At 32.8% G+C, this 12,484-nt stretch overlaps 1 protein-coding gene across 1 annotated transcript in view; it reads right to left on the bottom strand.

The window, feature by feature from the left end:
• LOC114328761 (sodium/potassium/calcium exchanger 4) overlaps positions 1-12,484 on the bottom strand; it is a 175,860-nt gene that overhangs the window by 24,475 nt on the left and 138,901 nt on the right. Inside the window, exon 7 of the mRNA XM_028277722.2 lies at positions 1,582-1,744. Within this exon, the coding sequence (XP_028133523.1) occupies positions 1,582-1,744 (163 nt within the window). The remainder of the gene's footprint in view (positions 1-1,581; positions 1,745-12,484) is intronic.

The following is a 12,484-nucleotide window of genomic DNA, read 5'->3' as shown; positions in this document are numbered from 1 at the left end:
GAACTTTTTCTGTGTCCAAACACGTTTTTAGTGATAGAAGGCAAAAGTTGCTAGTTGAAAATTTTGAAAAATATTTGATTATAAATTCAAACTATAATTTAGATTCTTAATTTAATTTTAATATCAGTTTTTGTGTGTCATTTCATTTGTTTTTATGTGAAAAATAAATATGTATTAAACATAAATGTAGGTTGAATTTTTTAAACATAAATGTTTATATTTAACATATTGTTTTATTTTTGAGTATTTTTAATATGCATTTGCATATTTAGACAAATTTAGAAAAAATACCTGCATATTTGTAGTAAAAGTAATGCATATACAGGGTGTAACAAAAATACAGGTCATAAATTAAATCACATATTCTGGGACCAAAAATAGTTCGATTGAACCTAACTTACCTTTGTCCAAATGAGCACACAAAAAAAGTTACAGCCCTTTGAAGTTACAAGATAAAAATCGATTTTTTCCGATATATCGAAAACTATCAGAGATTTTTTAATGAAAATAGACACGTGGCATTCTTATGGCATGAACATTTTAAAAATAAATTATAGTTAAATTTGTGCACCCCATAAAAATTTTATGACGTTTTGTTCCCTTAAACCCCCCCAAACTTTTTTGTAGGTTCCAATTAAATTATTATTGTGGCACCATTAGTTAAACACAATGTTTTTAAAACTTTTTTGCCTCTTAGTACTTTTTGCAAACCCACCACATATTTTTATACTGTTACGTACGATTGTAGAGACCTGGTAATAATATGAAATTTTTTTTAAAAATTACATTTTGAGGTATATTTTGAACCATATTACAAAAGAAGCCACATTTCGATAAAAGTTGCCTCATTCGAAAAAATACTAAGAGGCAAAAAAGTTTTAAAAACATCCTGTTTAACTAATGGTACCGCAATAATAGTTTAATTGAAACGTACGCAAACATTTGGGGGGTTTAAAGGCACAGAACCCCCATAAAATGTTTATGTAAACATATTAAAAAAGAAGCCGCATCTCGAATAAAACTGATTTATCGAAAAAATATTAAGAGGCAAACAAGTTTTAAAAACATTGTGTTTAATTAATGGTACCACAATAAGAATTTAACTGGAACGTACAAAAAAGTTTGGGGGGGTTTAAGGGAACAAAACCTCCATAAAATTTTTATGGGGTGCACAAATTTAACTATAATTTATTTTTAAAATGTTCCTGCCATAATAATGCCAAGTGTCCATTTTCATTAAAAAATCTCTAATAGTTTTCGATATATCGGAAAAAATCTATTTTTATCGTGTAACTTCAAAGGGCTGTAACTTTTTTTGTGTGCATATTTGTGCTAAGGTAAGTTAGGTTGAGTCGAACTATTTTTGGTCCCAGAGTATGTGATTTAATTTATGACCTGTATTTTTGTTACACCCTGTATATGCGCATATTTTGGTAATGTTGTGTTGCATATATTCCGCTCTCTAATGATAACTACGAGCGCATAAAATGCTACAGAATCTGCAATTAGACATATCATTACGCTAAAATAATATTAAAGGTATACAATGGTGAAATTTGAAACATCTAGGGCTAAGTTTACCTATTATAGTTATCATCCAAGCCACTGCATAGGACAACGATCCAATCCAAACGATGCACATTACAAATGTTAGCGGAAACCATTTCTTGAATCTCTTCGCTTCGCAGTCAGGAATTGTAAACAGGAATATCAAATATATGGGCCATGTTATTATCCAAGTTGCCTGCAAAAAAGTATGTTTCGTATTCAAGATATGCTTTTCAAAAACATCTATGTGTTTTATAATGGATGTTTTGTGTTTGGTAAAACGAACGGAAATAAAAGTTCCTGAGTTAATAACATGAAAAAACGAATATTACTTTGTCTGCATTATTTTATATTATACTTTATTTCACGTTTAGAATAGAACATTGGGCTTATGGAGATCAGTGTTGCCAAAACTCTCACGCACGTGTTGCTACTAGACTGTCGATATATGATTCATTCAAATCAGAGCCATATTCAACACTGTATAGATGTAGTTAACTTTATTTCACTAACAAACAGATACGTATACTTAGTTGAATACAAAATAATGCATTTTAAATACATGTTTCTTTAATAGACAGATATACATATAGACGGAGAGCTAGAGCCGAAAAATCATCGTCATAAGTAATATGGAGTTTTTCCTGTGAAATGTGTCCATTGTATATTGACAATTATGACCCCTTTCAGGCTGACACCTCAGTGGATACAGGAAGTAGCAATAAGGGATGAAAGGGGAAAGTTAGTGCAGTCATTAAAGGTTTTCACTTCCTATTTTGTTAAACCTCCATCGATTTGCATGAAAATTGGTGACTAGTTAGAGCATACCTCAAGAAACAAAACTGATTTGGTGCCACTTGCCCTTTTACCCTGGTGGTGAATACCACCCCTTCCCGCGGGTGAAAACTATTTTATTAAAAATAACCCCTCAAATCGATAGAGGGACAAATTTTAAGTAAAATTTGTTATATCATGTTATTAAGGTGATACAGTAGCGATCAACAGGTAGCCAAAACGCGTTCCAAGATTGCGGCTGTAATTTGGAATATTTTTTGAAATATTTGGCACATGTATTCGTAATATAATAAAGAATGGCGGTACAGAGCCCAATTTGAAAATTATATTAATATGTTGAAATTACTCTGTAATTAAATACAATATTAAAAAAACGAGCCTGTACCGCCATTAAGAAGAACAAAAAAATACACTTTCTTGAAATAAACTTTTTTATCCGATGCCTAGATTTTGTGTCATTTTGGAACTACTAATGAAATAAAAAATTTTAGTAGTTCCAAAATGACACAAAATCTAGGCATCGGATAAAAAAGTTTATTTGAAGAAAGTGTATTTTTTTGTTCTTCTTAATGGCGGTACAGGCTGGTTTTTTTAATATTGTATTTAATTACAGAGTAATTTCCACATATTAATATATTTTTCAAATTGGGCTCTGTACCGCCATTCTTTATTATATTACCAATACGCGTGCCAAATATCTCGAAAAAATATTCAAAATTACAGCCGCAATATTGGAACGCGTTTTCGCTACCTGTTGATCGCTACTGTTTCCTCTTAAAATAAATCAATACTTTTTGAGTTATTAAAGATCAAAGATTTGTCTATTTAAGAGCATATGCGTGAAGTTACGGATGATAAAAACAACATGTTAATTAATTGTATGTTAGTAAAATATTATTTTTATATTATTTCGATATTTAGTCGAATTTTTTTATCATTATAAACTGAATATGTCCAGAAACTAGGGGTGTCCAATAATGGGTACATTTGACATATTCGAATACACTTTTGCTAAATTTATAATATCGAAATAATATAAAAATAATATTTTAGTAACATACAATTAATTAATATGTTCTTTTTATCATCCGTAACTACACGCATGTGCTCTTAAACAGACAAATCTTTGATCTTCAATAACTCAAAAAGTATTGATTTATTTTAATAACATGATATAACAAATTTTAGTTATAATTTGTCGCTCTATCGATTTGTGGGGTTATTTTTAATAAAATCGTTTTGACCCTCGAGAAGGGGTGGTATCCACCCCCAGGGTAAAAGTGCAAGTTGACACCAAATTATTTTTATTTCCTGAGGTATGTTCTAGTCACCAATTTTCGTGCAAATCGATGGAGGTTTAACAAAATAGGAGGTGAAAACCTTTAAAGACTACACTAACTTTCCCCTTTCATCCCTTATTGCTAGTTCCTGTATCCACTGAGGTGTCAGCCTGAAAGGGGTCATAATTATCAATATACAAAAGACACATTTTACATGCCAAACTCCATATTACTTATGACGATGATTTTTCGGCTCTAGCTATTAGAATAATAGATATTGTAAGGGATGTTAGGGTTATACGGAATTACGAAGAGATTTAGTGCTTTTGATTATATTGAAAATAACTAACAACTTGTAATTGTAACATGAGTTGAAATACATTGCAAAAAAAACGCCGGAGACGAAGTGTCTTTCGCGATAACATAATATCTTCATCTGGCACGGCACTGCGCAGGGCTTCGTCGTTCGTCGTGCTGTTTCGGGGCAGTGCTCGGAGAGGTTGGCTTTATAGTACGGGGGATTTGTAGCCAATATATAGGTGGCTGTTATAATATGTAATTATTATGGTCTTATAAAAATGTTAAATTTTACTATTGTTAACATTACAGGTGTATGAAAGCTTTATTTAATGTAACTAAAAGATTAAAAAGCTTTAATTTTATTTTCATGTAAATACCTAATAACAACAAGTACTTACATAAAAATTTTTCCTTGTATACAGGCTGAGTAACCACTAAAGGGACGGAAGATTACAGCGAATGGGTAAACAATTTGAATTTTTTTTTTAAATTATTAGTTTGTAGGTTCATAAAAGCTACATGTTTGCGCCAATATGAATATATATTTCATTTATTTTAATTCGGGAACGTCTTGGCAACACAGTTCTAAGTAAGCATAATCTTCTGTCCTTTATGTTAAGTCAGTCAGTCGTTAACAAACATACGGTCGGAACATATAGTACACTTTGACAATTTTAATTTGATTTTGTGTGTGTTTTCCGTGAGACAAATTGACGATACCAGACAACATATTTTCGGTAAGTTCCCTTCTTTTATCCCATCCTTCATTTTCCTTAATGCCACCGAAAATAGTGCTTCAACATTTAACAACACGAAGAAAATCTAAGAAAATCTCGGTAAGTTATTATTATTAAATTTTTTCCATTTGGTTTTCCTAAAAGCCAAAACATAATTGGTCAATTTCGAGCTTGGATATTCAGCGTAGGTTTACAGTTTGCTTTGCTTAGTTTTGTATTATTAAATAATAATATTCTTATTTAGAAACAAATTGTTCGGTAAAATTTAATGTCGGCACGTATCGGAAAAAAAAACTCTGTGATAACTTTTTGCTGATTTTGTATTTGTATCGTTTTTGTTTCTCGGAACAACTTGGGCTTCGGGCGTGAAAGAAGTTAGGTTTTTAAATATTTGCGGTGTTGTCAAACGTGAATATTTTTCGACTCAATCGGTTACGGAAAAATTCGGATGTATGAATAAAAATTATTTTGTAAACAAATACTAAATTTGATTCACGGTTCTAAACAAAATAAAGAGTTTGCATAATAACTGCCCGGAAGGCTTGTTTTTTAACAAATCTCTATAATTAATTAATTTTATTCAAAATTTATACTCAGACCTGGTTTGTTATATGCTACAGTTTTCTTAAAGTAGACTTTGTTTTTTTTCTGATTTTGCGGATTGATTTCAGTAACAATGACTACTCACGAAAGGCAATTTAAAATATTAACGGCTAAAAAAGAAACGCTTTATACAATCATTCAGACTTTATATGACTTATCGAAAAACTTAACTACGGATAACACCATTAAAAAATTCATAAACTTGTATCAGTCGATGGATTCGACAAGGACAGAAATTCTCAAAATTTTGGATGAAATCAACGCAGTCGGGTTTGACGTTGATGAAAACTATAAACCAGATTTTCAGGTGATGTCTGTTATTAACGAAATGTGTTGTGAAGCAAGGGCGGCTTATACAAAATTAAAACCAAGCACCAATATTGTAAATCCAACTTTACAGCAAAGTACACAACAACAGTGTAATGTACACAGTCTTTTGCCAAAAATCACTATTCCAGATTTCCACGGAGAAACAAAGGAATGGGAAACTTTTTATTCGATTTACAAACCATTGGTACACGATAATTTCCAGCTGACGGATGCAGATAAGGCTCGGCTTTTGGTTTCACATTTAAAGGGATCGGCCCTTAGTATTTGTGCGGGAATAGCTACTTCTGGGGATAATTATGACACGTTATGGAAAGCACTTTTAGAAAAATATCATAATAAAAGGTTGTTAGCAAACACTTATTTACAACAAATTTTTAATTTTAAATCCTTGCAATCGGAATCTGAAAAAAATCTAAACAGTTTTTTAGAAATCTTTGACGCCTCGGTTAATGCCTTAAAAAAGTTGGATGTCCCGGATTTAACGGATTTTATTTTACTTTATCATGCACTCTCAAAACTGGACAGGGAAACGGTAAAATCTTTTGAAAATCACATGCGCGGAACGGTTATTCCTACTTACACGGATTTAATTAAATTTGTTAAGGATCAAACAAAAATTTTGCATAATAGTGACTCACAAGAGGCTAGCTCCGGTGGCTATCATAAAAATAAAAATTCGAAATCATTTTTTGTAAGCCAGCATGAGAATAAAAACAATAACAGAATGCCTTTTTGTGTTTTATGTAAAAAATCGTCACATTTTTTGGGTAGGTGTGATAAATTTAAGGCTATGAATCCTACACAAAGGTACGATTTGGTAAAAAATAATAATTTATGCTTTCTGTGTTTTTCCCAGTCACATGGTGTAAGACAGTGCTTAAAAAGACCGTGTGCCCAGTGTGCCAAGAATCATCATTTTCTTTTATGCGCAGGAAAACCGGAAATAAGGGGCGCGAAAGAAAATAATCAAAATAATCAACCAAATTCTGGTGTCGGTATTCCAGAAACGGGTTCCAATAACCACAATTATTCGGGTTCAGTTAATTGTGCGTTTCAAAATTCTAGTTTTTTGAGTAGAAATCAGGAAAAAACGGTTCTATTAGCAACGGTAACGGTATGTGTGTTAAATAGTCCTTTACAAAATGCAACGGCGCGGTTTATTTTGGACAACGGTAGTCAGTGTAATCTTTTGACCACGGAATGTTGTAAAAAACTAGGTCTTAGATATACAAAAATTAATTCTTCGGTACAAGGTTTGGGACAAAACTCTCAGTCGGTAAGGGGAGTAACGGACATTATTATCGCTTCGCGTTTTGATCAGACTAAAAAATACGATGTTCAAGCTTTAGTTATTGATCATATTACAGATAAATTGCCAAAAACGAAATTAAATTTGCAAACTTTATCGGAATTTAAAAATTTACAATTAGCGGACGATAAGTTTTTTGAACCTAAATCAATCGATGGCATAATCGGTGCGCAGTTTTTTCCTATTCTTTTCGGCGGTAATCGGATTTTGAGTTCTTCAGGTTTAGGGGCGGCTTTAGAAACAACGTTCGGGTATGTTATTATGGGTCAGGTGGATACGGAATATTCCACTCCCATAAATTTGCTCACTTTAAGGGAAGAAACATCGATTGAACAAATTTTGACAAAATTTTGGGAATTAGAGCAGGTTCCAAAACGGGAAATTCCGGATTTAGACGCTATAGAATGTGAAAATATTTATAAAACCACGGTTTCCAGGGATATATCGGGCCGGTTTACTGTTGCATTACCTTTTAAAAGTTCACCAAAAAATTTGGGAAATTCAAGGGTTTCGGCGGAAAATCGGTTAAAAACCTTGGAAAAACGGTTAACAAAATCGGACAGCTTGCGTGCGGATTACAATAAAATTATGCAGGATTTTTTGGATCAAGGATACTTAAAATTATTGGAAAAAGAAGATTGTGACTTATCCTATTATATTAGTCATCACCCTGTAATAAAATTAGAGAGTTTAAGTACACCTATACGTATCGTATTGGATGCATCTTGCCCTTCAGACAGTGATGTCTCTTTGAATGATTTATTGCATAGCGGGCCTAAACTGCAGGCGGACATATGCACTTTATTAATAAATTTTCGGCTTTTTCCAGTAGCATTGAGTTCGGATTTAAAAAAGATGTTTTTACAAATAAAATTAGTACAAGATCACTGGCGGTTTCAAAGAATATTATGGAGATTTGATCCAAACGAGGAAATAAAAACGTATGAATTTACGGTGGTTGCGTTCGGTTTAAGGTCGTCACCTTTTTTAGCGCTACGGACGGTTCAGCAATTGATAAATGAAGATGGCAAAGATTATCCTTTAGCTAAAAAATATATTTCTTCGGGGCTATATATGGATGATTTTTTAACGAGTGTTCCGGACGAAATTGAAGCTAAAGAATTATATAATCAATCGGTAAATCTCTTCAAAGGTGGTTGTTTTGACTTAGTTAAATGGTCGACTAATTTCGACAATTTGTTATCAGAGATTCCGCTGGAAAAACGTTTACAAAATTCGGTTACATTTAAATCGGAGACTAAAGTTTTAGGGATGCAATGGGATCCGCAGAGGGATGTTTTGAACTATAGGTTAACCACCCCCGATAAAAATTGTACAAAACGTAAGATTTTATCTCTTACTGCAAAATGTTATGATCCTATTGGTCTGATTGCTCCATTTATTTTGCATTTAAAGTTAATGATCAGGGAGTTATGGCAACTAAAATTGGGTTGGGATGACTCACCCCCGGATACGATTAAAAAATCATGGGAAAAGGTATGCAATGAATGGCAAGATTTTTCAAAATTTGAGGTCCCTAGACATGTAGGAGCCATGAGGGATGTTCCGATTATGATTTTGGGGTTTGCGGATGCAAGTCGAGACGGTTACGGTGGGGTAGTTTATTTAAGGGTTGTAAATTCTAGCGGTGAAGTGAGTGTGAGACTGGTTGCTGCAAAATCGAGATGTGCACCTTTAAAAAAGACAATGACCATTCCGAAGCTAGAATTATGCGCGGCTTTGTTGTTATCATCTTTGCTGAAATTAATATTTGAAAATTATAGCAAACTTACTCATATTTCACAACTAGTTGCGTATTCTGATTCGACCACGGTGGTGAGTTGGTTAACTTCGGCAAATACCAAAGATATTTTTGTAGCTAATCGAGTGCAGCAAATTAAAGAAAACCTTCCTAATATTTCATGGCAACATATTGAAGGTAAAAATAATCCCGCGGACTGCTTGTCAAGAGGGTTGACACCCTCACAATTAATAAATCATGAACTTTGGTTACAAGGTCCTAGTTGGATAAAATTACGGGAATCGGACTGGCCTTCTTCAATATTAGAATCGGATATTTCGGAGGTTAAGGTTTTGGTTATTGAGGAGGAGAAGCAAGGTGAAAAAATTCATCCCTTACTTGAATTGGTTGAACGTCATTCTAGCTGGCATAAAATTTTACGGATTACGGTTCGGGTTTTAATGTTGTTAAAATTAATTCCTGTGCAAAAATTAATTACGGCTACTGCGCTAAGAACAGCAGAATGTTATTTAATTCAGTTAAAACATTTTGAAACTGAAATAAAAATGATAAAAGAAAACAAACAATGTAAAACACAGCTTAAGAAAGTACGGCCATTTTTACAAGACGGTTTACTTATGGTGGGGGGACGACTTAATAATTCATCCCTTAGTTTTTCGGGAAAACATCCACTAATTTTACCGGGAAAAGAAACGTTAGTTGAACGGATTGTTGATTTTTATCATATAATTTATATGCATACGGGGGCATATTTGCTTGAAGCTTTATTGCGTCAAAAGTATTGGATTCTTGGGGCAAGAAATCTTATAAGAAATCGGGTTTTTAAATGCAATCGTTGTTTTAGAAATAAACCGAAAATTTTGACACCGCTCATGGCAGATTTACCGGTATCGAGGGTTACTGCTACTAAACCCTTTTTACACGTAGGGGTTGACTATTTTGGGCCAATAAATATTACATTAGGTAAAAAACGTAATGCGGCGGTTCATAAATCGTATTGTTTATTAGCGGTTTGTTTAAGCACAAAAGCGGTTCATTTAGAATTGGTGAGTTCTTTAAGCACACCACATTTTATGCAAGCATTTAAAAGACTTTTAGCAAGAAGGGGCCCATGCAAGGTTTTGTATTCTGATCAGGGATCATCTTTTGTTTGTGCGAAAACGGTTTTAAGTGAAATTAATCGGTTTGCTAGTTCGGAAGAATATCAAAATGCACTGTTATGTGAATTAAATTTGAACGGTGTGGAATGGAAATTTATAAGTCCACAAAGTCCGAGTCACGGGGGTCTTTGGGAAAGTAATGTAAAGAGCGCTAAGTCGCATCTCTATAAGGTCATAGGGGATCAGTTGTTAACATATGAAGAGTTAAATACTCTATTAATTCAAATAGAGGCAATCTTAAATTCGAGACCTCTTTGTCGTCGACCAACTGATTCATCTCAAATATCGGTATTAACTCCATCACATTTTTTAAATTTAACACCGTTAGGAAGTTTGCCGGCCGACGATTTAACAGATTTAAATATAAACCGGTTAGATAGGTTCCAGTTAATCGATCGAATGGTGCAAGATTTCTGGAAAAGGTGGCGTTTGGAATATTTGACTACCTTACAAACTAGAGAAAAATGGAATATAGATTTGCCTAATGTTAAAATCGGAACGGTTGTTATTTTAAAGGTAGACAATGTACCTACACTTTGTTGGCCGTTGGCCATTGTTACTGAGGTTCATCCGGGTAAAGACGGAGTTGTTAGAAATGTTACTGTAAAAACTTCGAAAGGGACATTTACACGACCAGTTTTAAAGTTATGCCCTCTTCCGAATCAATAAATTTACAGTAATATCTTTTGTATATAGTTATAGGTATTTTTCATTAGAATTTATTTATTTTTTTCGATTATTTTTTTTTGAGTTACGGTAATTAACTCTGAAAATTTTGGTATATTAATTTATGCCTGGTCCTTTGAGTATTTATTTGGAACTAGTTTTTTTTATTGTGTTTTCGGCACAAATTGCATACGGATTTGGCTGAAAAATGGGTTTTTCAGGGCGGGGGCTATGTTTGCGCCAATATGAATATATATTTCATTTATTTTAATTCGGGAACGTCTTGGCAACACAGTTCTAAGTAAGCATAATCTTCTGTCCTTTATGTTAAGTCAGTCAGTCGTTAACAAACATACGGTCGGAACATATAGTACACTTTGACAATTTTAATTTGATTTTGTGTGTGTTTTCCGTGAGACAAATTGACGATACCAGACAACATATTTTCGGTAAGTTCCCTTCTTTTATCCCATCCTTCATTTTCCTTAATGCCACCGAAAATAGTGCTTCAACATTTAACAACACGAAGAAAATCTAAGAAAATCTCGGTAAGTTATTATTATTAAATTTTTTCCATTTGGTTTTCCTAAAAGCCAAAACACTACATTTTAAAACTATTTTGAAATAAATAAAGTGTCCCAATAAATTGCGACGTATCAAAGTTATATTTTTTTCTTAGTCTTCTTCTTTTTTCACTTTACAAGCAATCCAGGCTTGATCATTGGCGGATTGATACCTCTATGAAAGGTTGTCACTTTATTATTTGCGCGATCGGCCGATAATTCTACCGATTTATAGATCTGTAATATTTTCTGCTATTAGTATTGTGTCATCAGTGTATCTAATTTCAATATGGGTAAGCCATTTATTTTTATGCCTGCTATTTAATCCTCTAATGTTTTTTGAATATTTTCTCTGAGTATGTATTAAACATTGATGGCGACAAGACACGGTTCTGTCTAACACCTCTTTTAATTTTTATTTTATTAGTGTTTAAATTATTTATTCTTATGTTATTTTATCTTATGTTATGTAGAAGAGGCTAAATTGATTTCCTTTGAAACATATATTATTGCATAGCAAGCTGAGGATAGTTTCTTGCTTAAAACATCTATATTAAGGGACCACATTTAAGGTTGCTGTCTAAAAAATACCAAGAAATTTTATAGAATCAACAATACTGATCTGGCTGTTATTAAGAGGTAAGAGTTGAAGAGCTCCTTTATAGGATAATGCTACTGTTTTATCTACGTTAAAAGAGAGTACATTAGAATCGGACCAGGTTTTTATCGTGAGTAGATCAGAAGTTATAATAGCAAGAAGAGTTGAAATTTTTGAGTTGGTTCAAGTGATACTGGTATCATCAGCAAAAAGAAAAAATTTTCCATCGATTTTAAAACTAGTGATGTCATTAATAAAGAAAAGAAAAACTAGAGGACATAATACAGAACATTGTACCCCATAAGCAACATTTTTGAGACTAGAGCTTTTATCATTTGCTCTAACCAGTTTTTTCTTATTATCCAAGTTTCCTAGGAACCACTTATTTAGTTTTTTTATCAAAATATCGTGATAAACATAATCAAAAGCTTTGGCGTAGTCACAAAAACTATGGCGCTGTGCAGATTATTGTTCAAAGCTTGAAAAACCTCATGTAGTACAGAAAACATGGCATACATTTACTATTTAAAAAGCCGAAGTGATTTGCTATAATCTGAGTGAATTGAGTTAAAAACGTTTCATAATAATTATTATCAATATATAGGTACACATATTTTCATTGGTTAGTTATTAATACAGGGTGGTTCATCTTATTCGCCTCGGTGTCTGTACGGAAAACCAATTGATATTTTAAAAAAATTTCTTCACAATGATATACAAGGCCATTAATACTACAATCTAAAAATAATGTGAATTATACAGGGTGCTCCAAAAAAGAGTGGTATATCATAGTTATATTTTTTCTTATGGAATGCCCTATATATGATGACATT

This window comes from Diabrotica virgifera, chromosome 1 (assembly GCF_917563875.1).
Source record: "Diabrotica virgifera virgifera chromosome 1, PGI_DIABVI_V3a".
Classification (NCBI taxonomy): domain Eukaryota; kingdom Metazoa; phylum Arthropoda; class Insecta; order Coleoptera; family Chrysomelidae; genus Diabrotica; species Diabrotica virgifera.
This window is presented reverse-complemented; position numbering and strand designations above follow the sequence as displayed.